The 12,822-nt window shown below is 36.1% G+C and overlaps 1 protein-coding gene across 4 annotated transcripts in view; it reads left to right on the plus strand.

Annotated features, from left to right (window-relative positions):
* The window catches only part of P3H2 (prolyl 3-hydroxylase 2), a 166,968-nt gene that overhangs the window by 106,022 nt on the left and 48,124 nt on the right, over positions 1–12,822 (plus strand). For all 4 annotated transcript variants that reach the window (XM_089910685.1, XM_089910686.1, XM_089910684.1 and 1 more), the window contains exons 2-3: positions 7,968–8,120; positions 9,537–9,726. In XM_089910685.1, coding sequence (XP_089766811.1) covers positions 7,968–8,120; positions 9,537–9,726 — 343 coding nt within the window. The remainder of the gene's footprint in view (positions 1–7,967; positions 8,121–9,536; positions 9,727–12,822) is intronic.

A 12,822-nucleotide genomic window follows, 5' to 3' on the forward strand; every position in this document is an offset into this window, starting at 1 on the left:
TAATGATCAACTACTTTTGCACTGGGCCCGGGGTGACGTGCAGGGGTTCATCTTCCAGCTTCTTGAAGAATTCCGTAATCAGGATTGTGTATACACTTGATAAATGATCATTTTATTATTTTAATTCTTGTTAGTAGTATTGTAAAGTGCTTTGCAAACTACACAACAGTATACGCGTGTAAATTCTTATTAACAAGCTCACACACAAAATTATGCTCACATGATATGGGGGTCACAAAGGAGAGTACAATTCTGAGATCATAAAGAGGGACATTGGATTTCTATTTATTTGTTTTTCAAAATCAGACACGAATAAGATCCTTTACATGTTAAAGTGATGATTACTACAACAGTCATGGGATGTTGGCAAAACTGAACATGAAATGAGTGACCTTCCAAAGACATTTTTAAAGAGGATGAAAGCTGTGTTTTGAAAAACAGTAGCAGGAAACAAAGGTCAGAGAGGTCTTAGCCTAAACTTTCTTTTCCGCAACGTTAGTCATTCTCTGACACCTCAAGGGAGACTTCTGGACAATACCACAGAGGTTAAGATGCCTTCCCAGTTGTTCAGTCTTTCAGTCTTACCCTGTCCTAATGTTTAAAACTAAAAATAACAGTAACATACCAATAAACCACACGTTAATTTCATTTGATCCGTGGCAGATATGACTTGCTTACGTTCCATCACTGAGATAGTACTCTCTCCTTACCCAGCAGCCATCCAAGTCTTTTGTGTTCTCTTGTTAGGACTTAGACAATACAACAATACACAGACAGCCTGAGGGACTTTGTGCAATTAAGCACACACATATTTTTTGGCAAATACTTTGAGTTCCCTGGGTTTTTTTCTTCTCAAAAAACTCAAGGACTTTTTGTTTTAAATAGTCTCTAATATGAAGTAGCTCGTTTAAAAGTTTTGCTCCTTCACTTTAGTGTTTTTGTTACCCTGAGAGATAGTTTTTCTTTAGATAAGAAATCTTCCTGAAAGCTTAACTGATAGAATCTGTCCTTCCACTGAGTTCATACTGGTAACCTCATTTGCCGGTGGCAAGGCACCATCAGTGTTTAACGTTCAGTTGTAAACATCAGATTAAAACTTAGAGCGTTTAGAAAAAACAGGAGTCTATTATTCAGGCTCAGGACAGTAAGTAATTGAAGAAAAGGATACAAGCAGTTGGCAAAAGAGAGTGCTATAAAAAGACATATGTTTCCTTTCCAGCTTACTCCACAGAGAAAATGTTACTCTTTAAATATGTCATTTCTCATCTAATCCTTACCAAATAGCATTTTGAAAGCTACAAATATTTACTTATAACCATGACTACACTTTAGACTAACATTCTGTAAATGCAAAGATAAGTTAATTTTCTTCATTCAGCATGAACACCTAATGTGTGAATTACTATGTGTTCTTTTTTTTTTTTTTTTTTTTTTTTTTTTGCGGTACGCGGGCCTCTCACTGTTGTGGCCTCTCGCGTTGCGGAGCACAGGCTCCGGACGCGCAGGCTCAGCGGCCATGGCTCACGGGCCCAGCCGCTCCGCGGCATGTGGGATCTTACCGGACCGGGGCACGAACCCACGTCCCCTGCATTGGCAGGCGGACTCTCAACCACTGCGCCACCAGGGAAGCCCTATGTGTTCTTTAAAGATAAAAAATTCTAAATTTTCTCCCTTGCCATGCAGGAAAGAACTTAATTACTAGAAATTTCCTTTACTACGGAGGTTTATCTTTTGAGTAAATTGCACCTTTTCTGTATCCAAAAGAACTTTGAGTTACCTTGTGAAAGCAATTATTTGTATAATTAGATTTTTGAAATGGGAGCAAACACAAAAATAACTCAAAGAAAAAAATGGAAATATACTAGCTTCACTTTGATATACTATAAACCAGCCTGATACAGTTAACAGTAAATGAAAATACAGTTTAGTTCTGAGCTTCCTTGTAGTCAAGACAAAAAGGACAACACAGTCTATCATGTAGTCCTCAATGTCTGGTGAAATTAATTTTATAAATTAATCAGGAAAATCAACCAATTATTTACTATAACTGAATTATGAAAAGACCTCAATATATGGGGCTTTTTGCAAGTTATATTAACAAAATAAGGATGGTAACATCGCCAGAAATTATGGCATAAGAAGGAAAAGTTATTTTTCATATAGCTATTTTTGGACTCTCTAAAAATCTGACTCCATTATATGGAAATGTTTAGGAATTTCCTAAGATTGAATTCTCATGAAAAATCCTGGTCATTACATTTGGAACACTGTAATTTGTAGGATTTAGTTTAATTCAGTAGTTCAAGCAAACTGCTTCCAAATTTTGTTTCAAAATTGGATGGGTCTTTATTTTAACAGTATTCTCTTTTTTTTTTGGCCGTGCCATGGCTTGCGGGCTCTTAATTCCCCAAACAGAGATTGAACCTGGGCCCTTGGCAGTGAAAGCACGGAGTCCTAACCACTGGCAGTGAAAGCACGGAGTCCTAACCACTGGACTGCCAGGAAATTCCCAACAGTATTCTTTTAATATGTTGCTCAGTTATTTGAAGTTTATTTATTTATTTAACAATGTGGTTCTGTGAAGGAAAATTAGGTTGACAAAAATTTGAGGTAAATTTGGAGACATTAGGAAGAGCTGAAGTATCTACAAAAATGTTGGGTATCACCACTAATAAAAAAAACCTCCCGCTTCATAAAAGAAAGTTTTTAGCCCATGAATTTTTAGTGTTCAGGATGATGTACATGCTGTAATCTGATGACTTCCTTCCCCCTGCATCTAGTGTGATTATGCTACTAATCAGAGCTTAAAAATTCTGCTGTGGCTTAGAAACAGGATGTCTTCACTGTCTATTTACATGTTTGGCAGTTGGTAAGAAACTTCATATGGGGTTAAAAATTCTCTAAAGTTGCTATATTGTGAAATTTAAGTAAAGAGCCAAGGCAAAAATATAGCACTGCATCAAACTAAAATGCATGATATTGGATGAATTCCCAAAGTTAGGGTGGGGAAAGTAGAGAAAGAATTCCTTTCCTTATTGAAAAAGTCGTTTGAGTACAAGAATGGAAATTACTTATTTCAGGCTTGATGTTTTATACTGGTTGTATAAAAGGCTTCAGAAAATGGAATGTGATCTTAAATATTCTCTTACAAAAGGACGCAGTGTTCTTTTTTTTTTAACATCTTTATTGGAGTATAATTGCTTTACAATGGTGTGTTAGTTTCTGCTTTATAACAAAGTGAATCAGTTATACATATACATATGTTCCCATATGGACGCAGTGTTCTTTACATGTTTTAATGTGTTTTAGAATTAGTCCCTTTCCTTTCTTGCACATGTCTTACAAGCTGTTCTAAACTCACACTCAAAATATTTGAGCTTCATATTTATGCTAATTCACAAGAGAGGGAACTTGTATATCTTTCCTAAAATAATTTTGGAAATTTTAGAATTGTTTCCTTTTGGGCTATGCGTCTGCCTTCGGAATTGAGAAATTTTGCTATGGCAAGGATGGGCAAAAATGGAAAGGAAGACAAAGGAATGGAAGAGGGAGGGGTGAAAAAGAGGGGGCAAACCTATGCTGTCCCATTTTTATTTTGCGATGTGAAAGCATTACCTCTGACCTGGATTACTGCAGTGTTCTCCTGCCTGCTACCAAAGATCTGTTCTCCACATAGCAGTCTGAATTATTTGAAAATATGTATCAGGTATTTAAAATTCTTTAATCGTTTCCTCTTGCACTTAGAATAATGTTCAAACTCTTTACTGTAGCGTACAAGTGATCTGTTATCCAACTTCTCAAATCTCTCTTCTTAGTTTCTACTCTGCTTTTAAAACATGTCAAGCTTTTTCCATTTCAGGGCCTTTTTGCTTGACTTTCTTTTGCCTGGAACACTCTTTCTCCTCTTCTGTTCATGACTGGCTTTTCAACGTTTAAGTCTCAGCTCAAAAATCACATTGCAGAGACCTTACTTGACTAATTTATCTAAAGGAGTCCTGCTTTCACCCAGCCCAGCGAGCTCTTACTGTGTTGTTTGTTCATTTATTTCTTCATAGCACTTAGTGCAATCTAAACTTATTTTCATTAATGATTGATTTACTTGAGGTTTGTCCTCTTGGATGAGACTGTAAACATCTGGAAAGCAGGGTTTTTGTCTGTTTTGGCCATGTAGTTATTCTCATAGACTTTCAGACTTTCACAGTGCCTGGCATGGATTTAATGCAAAATAAATATTTGTTGAATAAATGAATGAGTGAAATAAAGAATTTGGTATGGCTGGAGTACTGAGCCTGTGTTTTCTTGAATGGGGGTTGGTAAATTATAAAACTTCTAGAAGTTTTTCTAGAACTTTCCTGGGAAAAGTTTGCATAGTGGTAAATAGGAGGAAGTTATGCTAGAAAGATAGGGCAGGGGCCAAATCCTACAGTTTCCTGAATGTCGTGGTACATAGTTTCTGGAATCACCTCTGTGGTCAGTGGATAGCTATTGACAGTTTTTAAGCATTTTTGAAATGCTCCTTTATTATTCATTATGGAAAACCATTTGTGTGTCAGTAGAGTCTGGTTCACTCACCAGTTGACTGAGTAACTTCCAAACATCAGCAGGGTGTTGATTTAATCAGCCTTTTTTCATGCAGCATGGCTGGCAGGAGAAAATTTTTGCCTTAGTTCTTCACAGCCTGAGATGAAGTGAACCAGTGCTTGTTGAAGGCATTTCTTACCAGTTATTTCTCATATCTCAGTAGAGCAGCAAGCTCCCCCAAAGCATGATACCATCTTGTTGAATCATTCCCCTTTCCTCGGTTGTTCTTTATTTTACAATTTACTTTTCTAATGCATAGAGTTACCCTCACATTAGAGTTACCTTCTCCTGTGGTATGTTTTAATTTGGTCTGGTCTTAAAGGAAATCCAGTTTGAAGCCTTTAAAGGCAGTTAGCTTCTTGTTTGTTTCAATGGAGTAGCAGGTAGATCCTTCCTTAGCTGAAACCTAGTACTTATACGGCCTTATAATAATCTCCATCTAATAGTACAGGCTTATATGTAGCACACACATGTTCACCTGGACTTTTCCTACCACTTCAGATGTGTGTATCTAATTTCAAAAATGAACTACAAAGATATCAGGCTTCCAGTTAAAATCATGGCCTGTTTTATATATAATCTCTGGCAGGTAATTCTAGTTTCCTGAACTGGTTCACAATAATTTAAAAGCCAGTTCATGAATAAGTTTTATGGATTAACCTTAAGTCATGGAATCTTCTTTATATTTATATTGGGAACATGGTATTATGTTTAATACTGGGTTATAAATGGGGAAAGCACCAAATAAGCAAAAAACCAATGTGGTCAAATTTAAGAGAAGGAACCAATTTATCAGTGTTGGCTAACAGTTTTCAAGAGCCACTGAATCATATTCATCAGTGATAATCAGTATTGGAAGCTCTCCGTGTGAATGATGACTTCAGAGATGTTGTTATTAAACTTACATCCTTCTAGTCCATTATAGCTTATGAAGCACACTCACATGTAATATACCTTTTGATTTGTGTGTAAATGTTTGCTTCTTAGAATTTATTTTTTCTCTTTTCCTAGACATATCATAGACATCATCTATATGTAAAGTAGATGGAAAAGAAAAAAATAAATAAGTCATGTGGTCCCTATCCTCGGAAAGTTCTACTAGGAGTAACAAATGTACTTAGGTAGGTGCCACATATGACAGAGTATGATAAGTGCCAGTAGAAGAACAGGGGTACGATGATATTGCAGTGCTTGACTGTAGCTTTAGGGTTGAGAAAAAATTTCTTAGAGAAGGCAGGATTTAAGCTTGGCCTTATAGGATATGTTAGATTTCCAACAAGAAAATCCAAGTGTCAGAGGATCTCTAGGTCAGTGGAACAGTCTGAGCAAAACATGAAGGTAGGAAAGTGCAAAATTTATAAAAATTTATCTATTTTCGTTCAATGTTAATGGCTGGTGTTATAAAACTAGAGCGTGTCAGTACTAACCTTTTGTGTTCAGAACTTATAGTTTGGCCCTTAACTGGAGGCCGTTTCCACCAACCACAAGTACCTCACTATATCCTCATAAATTATGTGTCTATGGGAGTTGTAGACTATACATACCCAGCATTAATGAGAGTATATTCACATCCTTGAAATGAATAGATCTTATATAAATTGTATCCAGTTTTTTTTTTTAGAGTTTTAGTGATTTCTGAAGCACATTTATATATAATACACAATTAAATCATTCCAAAATCCTATGTAGTAGGTGGTGGTATGGCGGTTTCTTAATGGAGAACCAAGACACAAGTGTTTAAATGACTTTTTCCAGGTTCACTTGGTCAGTAAGTGTAGACACATACCCGATTTAGGACCTATTCATTTTCCTCTGTAGCTATATGCTTGTCACTATGTAGACATCCATACAACTCATATTTGTCTGTGTTGGTGTGTGAGAAATTGAGGAAATTTAAGAAAGAAACCAGGAATTCAAAATGAATGATTTTGACAGCAAAAATAATTCTGAAACCGCAGAATCGAGAACAAAGGTAAAAGTGGCAAGGAAAGCTGATTTCAGGCAAGATTTAATGGAAGGAAGGCCAGTAGCGAAGAATATGCAAATTAAAAAGAAAAGGAGGGCTTCCCTGGTGGTGCAGTGGTTGAGAATCTGCCTGCCGATGCAGGGGACACGGGTTCGTGCCCCGGTCCGGGAAGATCCCACATGCATCCGGAGCCTGTGCTCCACAACGGGAGAGGCCACAACAGTGAGAGGCCCGCGTACCACAAAAAAAAAAAAAAAGGAGAAGGCTTTACTATTATTAGACAAGGTTAAGGATATCAGATCTTAAAATAGGGCAGTTTATGTTTTCTGTAGTAAGGGATACGGTTCTTTATATATCATGAGAAGGCAGTGACTGGGAACTCAGGAACCTACTTTCTATTTCTTACTAATACTTGAGTGGCCAGACTATCAAAAGCCTACTCAGGTGAATCTTATATGCCTTCCATGATTTTATATTTATTTGTTCAGTAACAGTGGGTTTCATTTCTTTATACTTCAAAATAGACCAAGCATAATTTGGATTTCACCATGAAAATGACTAGTACTAGTGTGAATATTCACTTTTCTAAAATGAGGCAAAGGGTTCTATCTATAGACATTCTCCGTGAATAAAGCATAGGGCAAAATGTATTAAATCAAGTAAATTTAATTACATTTTGTTACCAAAAAATGCATCATTGCACGTTACATGGAGAACAGCTTATTAAGTGGTTTAAGAGGAGATTTATAGTGTCTTTGTAGTTTATTAAAAATCCTTCCTTTTATATTAATGAGAATCCAACTTGTAAGTTTGGAATCAATTTCTCAATCAAAGGAATGTGGTATAACGTTTTGTGTGCTGTATTTAGCATCTCTTCTGGATTGGAAAAATTTATTCCCTCTAACCTTGTGTTCTTCACATTCTAAAGCCTGAAAACAGATTTGGAGGAGTGGGAGGTATCCCTAATCTCATCCTTCAGAAAGTCACAGTTTATTCTTCCATTGTCAGGATTAACGGCAAAAGGAACAAAAAGAAAAGAAGAGAAAATAAAAGACAAAAATATTGAAAATGTGAATTAGAGGTGGCACAGCATTGGCAGATTTTAATTTTGATCAATCGTAAGACAAACAGAAGCATGTAGATTCAATTTCCCAGAAAACACATATGGCTTAGAAAAGAGGGAGAAGAAAACGAACTTGGAACAAAGCACATTCATCCATTTTCACCAATGCCAAAATACCCACATATCATTTTAGGAGCACTGTTTATTAACCTCTTGCCCTTTAGTGTGGAGGCTGGGTGGAGTGAATGTGAACTAAAACTCAGCCCTGACACTTTCTGTCTGTGAGACCTTGGACTGCTACTGAACCCAGTTTAGAAATATTTGCCTTCATTTGATCCTCTTTTTTTCTCTTTATAGCTTAACCAGCTGGAAAAGGCAGTGGAAGCAGCACACACATTTTTCATGGCCAACCCTGAGCACATGGAAATGCAGCAGAACATCAAGAATTACAGAACGATGGCGGGTGTTGAAGACCTCCAGCTGGTAGATCGGGATGCCAAACCACACCTGGTGAGCTTTGGGGACCCTGTCCTAACCATGAGGAACTTAGTGCTCCTAACTTTCAATGGACTCAAAGCAAATTCCTATGAATGGAGATCTCACATTGATTTCCAACGTCCAATACAGTATCATTTTTACACTTTCAGAGTTCCCAAGATGAAGTATTGTAATTCAGGGTTGAAAAATTGAAAGTAAAAGAAAATTAACTTAGAAAATCAGTATGATATGGTGAAAAGTAAGATGTGACGTAAATGTCTGTAACCCTCTCTGAGCCTCAGCACCCACTCCAGCACTTCAATTTTACCCACTGGAATTGAAGCCCATGTGAATTGCTCAGGGTCACACCATGGTTTCCCAGCAACTAGTCCAGTGGCTTTTTCCACGGTACCTGTACTTTACAAATTTTGATTTTTTTAAGCTACATAACTATTCCTTTAAATGAAATCTTACTTGAAATTCACAGTGTGTTGAAAGGGCATCTTTTTCAATTGGATACATCACCAGTCTCAATGTGTGGCCTCCAAGAGGACTGAAGAAAAGGCTAAGAGAGGAAGATTTTAGATGAAAGTCTTTTTTCCTTTTATTTTTTAAAAAAATGAACTATGTTCCCTGGAGCCACATTGTTATGATGGTTTCCGTGCTCTTGTACATTGGATGTCTTAAGCTGAGTTCAGTTTAGGGGATCCTTTCTAATTACAGGAAGGTACTTCTTTCCTTCAACGCTGTGATCTGATCTGTGACAAATCTGTACTATACATTATGTACATGGCTAACAAGTCAACTGCAAACCAACTGAATGCACAAATCTTAGTGTTGTTGCTGAAATCTATTCAAAATAGTCATCATGATCTCAAAGTTTGTTTCAAAATTTGCAAGCATCAAGTGTCAATCAAAACTGAAGATGAAACATTAATGAATGTTGAATTCTCATGTTTTAGGTGTACTTCCTTTTTAGATTTTTTGGTTCTCTGATAATTTTACCATACTGTTTCATTTAAATTTCTTACACACTAACTTTGTTTATGCAATTGAAGTAAAATTGCAGTATACACACACAAAAAATATATATTTGAACCAGGCCTGGAATTGAGTGTCACGTCCACCCACATCCATCTTCCTGCACTTTGTTGCATGGCCCTACCTGCATTTAAAAGGGTTAGAAAATATAGTCTTGAGTGAGCTCAGGAAGAAAATGAAATTGATTGATGCCACAGCAGTAGGCTTACTCAGTCAGTCCCTTCTCATTTACAATTAGTTGAAGCCAGGGAAGTTTCCCTTTATCTCCCAGTGCGATCCTTCTTTATCTTCCACAGCGCAAGAGTCCCACACCCACCTACCTAAGTGATCCAGAGTCTGCCTGCATTTTGCCATTCAAGTGCCCCTTGGGTGCTCTTTGAAAAAAAATTTTTCTTTGTTTCTTTACAGGAGAGTTACAGTGAAGGAGTTAAACATTATGAGGCAGATGACTTTGAACTAGCTATCAAGTACTTTGAACAAGCTTTAAGAGAATATTTCAATGAAGATACAGAGTGCAGAGCCCTGTGTGAGGGGCCTCAGAGATTTGAGGAGTATGAGTACTTAGGGTATAAAGCTGGTCTCTATGAAGCCATTGCAGGTAAAGTTTATTTTTTCCCTTGATTTCCTGATTATAGAAATACTACATGCCATCTGTAAAACTATTCCAATAATGTAGACGTATATATTGTAAAAAGTATAATTGTAAAAAAAGTCTCATATACGTATCCCATCCTCTCTCCCGTGGATTACTTTCCTAGCTTAAATTTTGGTGACTATGCTTCCAAGCTTTTTCAGATACATACACAAATATTTAGGTATTTATTTATAATTATTATTTCATTTTTATAAAAATAAGACAACACTGTAAATATTGATTTTCAGTATATGTTTTGTTTTTGTTTTATTTTATGCTTAACAATATATTGTGGACTTCTCATGTAAGTACATGTAGATCTGCCTTATTGCATTATATGGGGAAAGCGTAATTTATTTGACCAGTCCTTTACTGATGAATACTAAGGAAGTTGCAGTTTTTTATTATGGTTAATAATGTAGTAGTGAATATCTTTGTATAGTCTTCTTCTATTACTTAAATGAATATTTTGTTACATACGGGAATTTAATATACCACTATTTAAAATAGTAGGTAAAGTTCATTATACATTAATTGGGGAGGTTGACTAGTTAACCATGTATGGTGGGGACTGAGTTCTCTGCTGCATATGAAAAAATACACGAAATAAATTCTATTATATTAATAATATGAGTAAAAATAGAACTTTTAGAAGAAAATGCAAGGGAATATTTGTATAACAGTAGGAAAGCTCTTCTTAGCATGATGAAAGACAAGAAATTTTAAGAAAAAGATAGATTTTACATAAGATTTATAAATATAAAAGCTACTTTAATCAAATTGATTTATAATAGCAAGTGGAAAAAGTTGCAAAATGTTTACAGGAAAACAGTTAATATCATTAATACTTAAACACAGACTGTGAATTATTAGTAGTACTGGTAATTCATTTCTTATTTATTGGTAGTAATAAAAATAAGCAAAATTTATTTAACAGTTAAAATATACAGAGCATTTTATATAGCTATATCTCTTTTAATCCTATAAACAACTCCTTGTAGGTATTGTTATTCACCCTCTTCTCCCCTTTTAAATGAGGAATTTAGACCTCAGAAAGATTAAGAAATGGGATTAAGGTGAAACTGGGAATCAAACCTAGGTTTTTCTCACTCTAGAGCCCATACTTTGAAGATCTACACAGTTGAAAAATGGGCAAAGGTTATTTATTCAATAATAAATGTTTAACACATATTTGTTGAGCGCATATTGTATTCCAAGTTATAAAACATGAAAAACAATGTTCAACTTCTCATATACTCATAGAAATGCAAATTAATGAAGTCAGTTTTCTTTCCCCAACTTCCAATGTTTTCTGTCTTCATAAAAAGCATCACTCACCTAGTAGCTCAAACCAAATCCCTAGAAGTTATCTTTCAATCCAACATTTCCTTCAATGCTTATTCCCCTCCGACTTGTTACCAAACTTTGAAAGATGCTACTTCCTAATAGCATTTGAGATTTCCTGGTTCCCTCCACTCCTTTTGCTACCACCCTGGTTCAAATCAACACTATATTTTAACTAATTCACTGTGATAGTCTCCTTGCTGGTCCTCATGTTCTGATCAGGTTTTACTCTGTAGGCAGACAGAACAGTTTTCCAAAAAACAGAAAGTCTGCTCACAGATGTGCTGAATCACCCCCTGCCCCGCCACTGGCTTCCATTGCACTTGAAATAAAACCCAAAACCTTTAACAAGGACTTTCATGACTGCGTACTAGTGTTCATTTTCATCCTCTCTCTTTTTCTATCTCTTTAATCCATTCCCGCTGTACTTATTTTAATTCCTAAGATACGCCAGGCTCATTTCCACTTACAGACTTGAAAATGTTATCTTCTCTCACTTGGCTATTGCCCTATCTTGTTAAGTGCTTAATCCTCAGTGCCTACTTATGGTGACTGGCAAATAGCAGGTGCTTAGTGAATATCTGTTAAATGAATGGGTGGAAAGAAGAAAAGATGAGGGAAGGAAGGAAGGAAGGAGATGACATATCCATCAATCACATTGCAGAGATTAAAAGGTTACTAATACTCTATATTTGTGAAAATATAGGTCTTAAATTGTTGAGGTTTTTTTTGAATTTTATTTTATTTATTTTTTTATACAGCAGGTTCTTATTAGTTATACATTTTATACATATTAGTGTATATATGTAAATCTCAGTCTCCCAATTCAACACACCACCACCCCCTTCTGCCATGTTCCCCCCTTGGTGCCCATACATTTGTTCTCTACATCTGTGTCTCAATTTCTGCCCTGCAAACCGGTTCACCTGTACCATTTTTCTAGGTTCCACATATATGCGTTAATATACAATATTTGTTTTTCTCTTTCTGACTTACTTCACTCTGAATGACAGTCTCTAGATCCATCCACGTCTCTACAAATAAACTAATTTCATTCCTTTTTAAGGCTGAGTAATATTCCATTGTATATATGTACCACATCTTCTTTATCCACTTGTCTATTGATGGGCGTTTAGGCTGCTTCCATGTCCTGGCTATTGTAAATAGTGCTGCAGTGAACATTGGGATGCATGTGTCTTTTTGAATTATGGTTTTCTCTTGGTATATGCCCAGTAGTGAGATTGCTGGGTCATATGGTAATTCTATTTATAGTTTTTTAAGGAACCTCCATACTGTTCTCCAAAGTGGCTGTATCAATTTATATTCCCACCAACAGTGAAAGAGGGTTCCCTTTTCTCCACACCCTCTCCAGCATCTGTTGTTTGTAGATTTTCTGGTGATGCCCATTCTAACTGGTGTGAGGTGATACCTCATTGTAGTTTTGATTTGCATTTCTCTAATAATTAGTGACGTTGAGCAACTTTTCCTGTGCTTCTTGGCCATCTGTATGTCTTCTTTGGAGAAATGTCTATTTAGGTCTTCTGCCTGTTTTTGGATTGGGTTGTGTGTTTTTTTAATATTGAGCTGCATGAGCTGTTTATATATTTTGGAGATTAATCCTTTATCCGTTGATTTGTTTGCAAATATTTTCTCCCATTCTGAGGGTTGTCTTTTCATCGTGTTTGTAGTTTCCTTTGCTGAGCAAAAGCTTTTAAG

The sequence above is a fragment of the Delphinapterus leucas genome, chromosome 4, assembly GCF_059928025.1.
Source record: "Delphinapterus leucas isolate spDelLeu-1000000601 "Yukka" chromosome 4, BTC_Dleu_Yukka2, whole genome shotgun sequence".
NCBI classification, from domain to species: domain Eukaryota; kingdom Metazoa; phylum Chordata; class Mammalia; order Artiodactyla; family Monodontidae; genus Delphinapterus; species Delphinapterus leucas.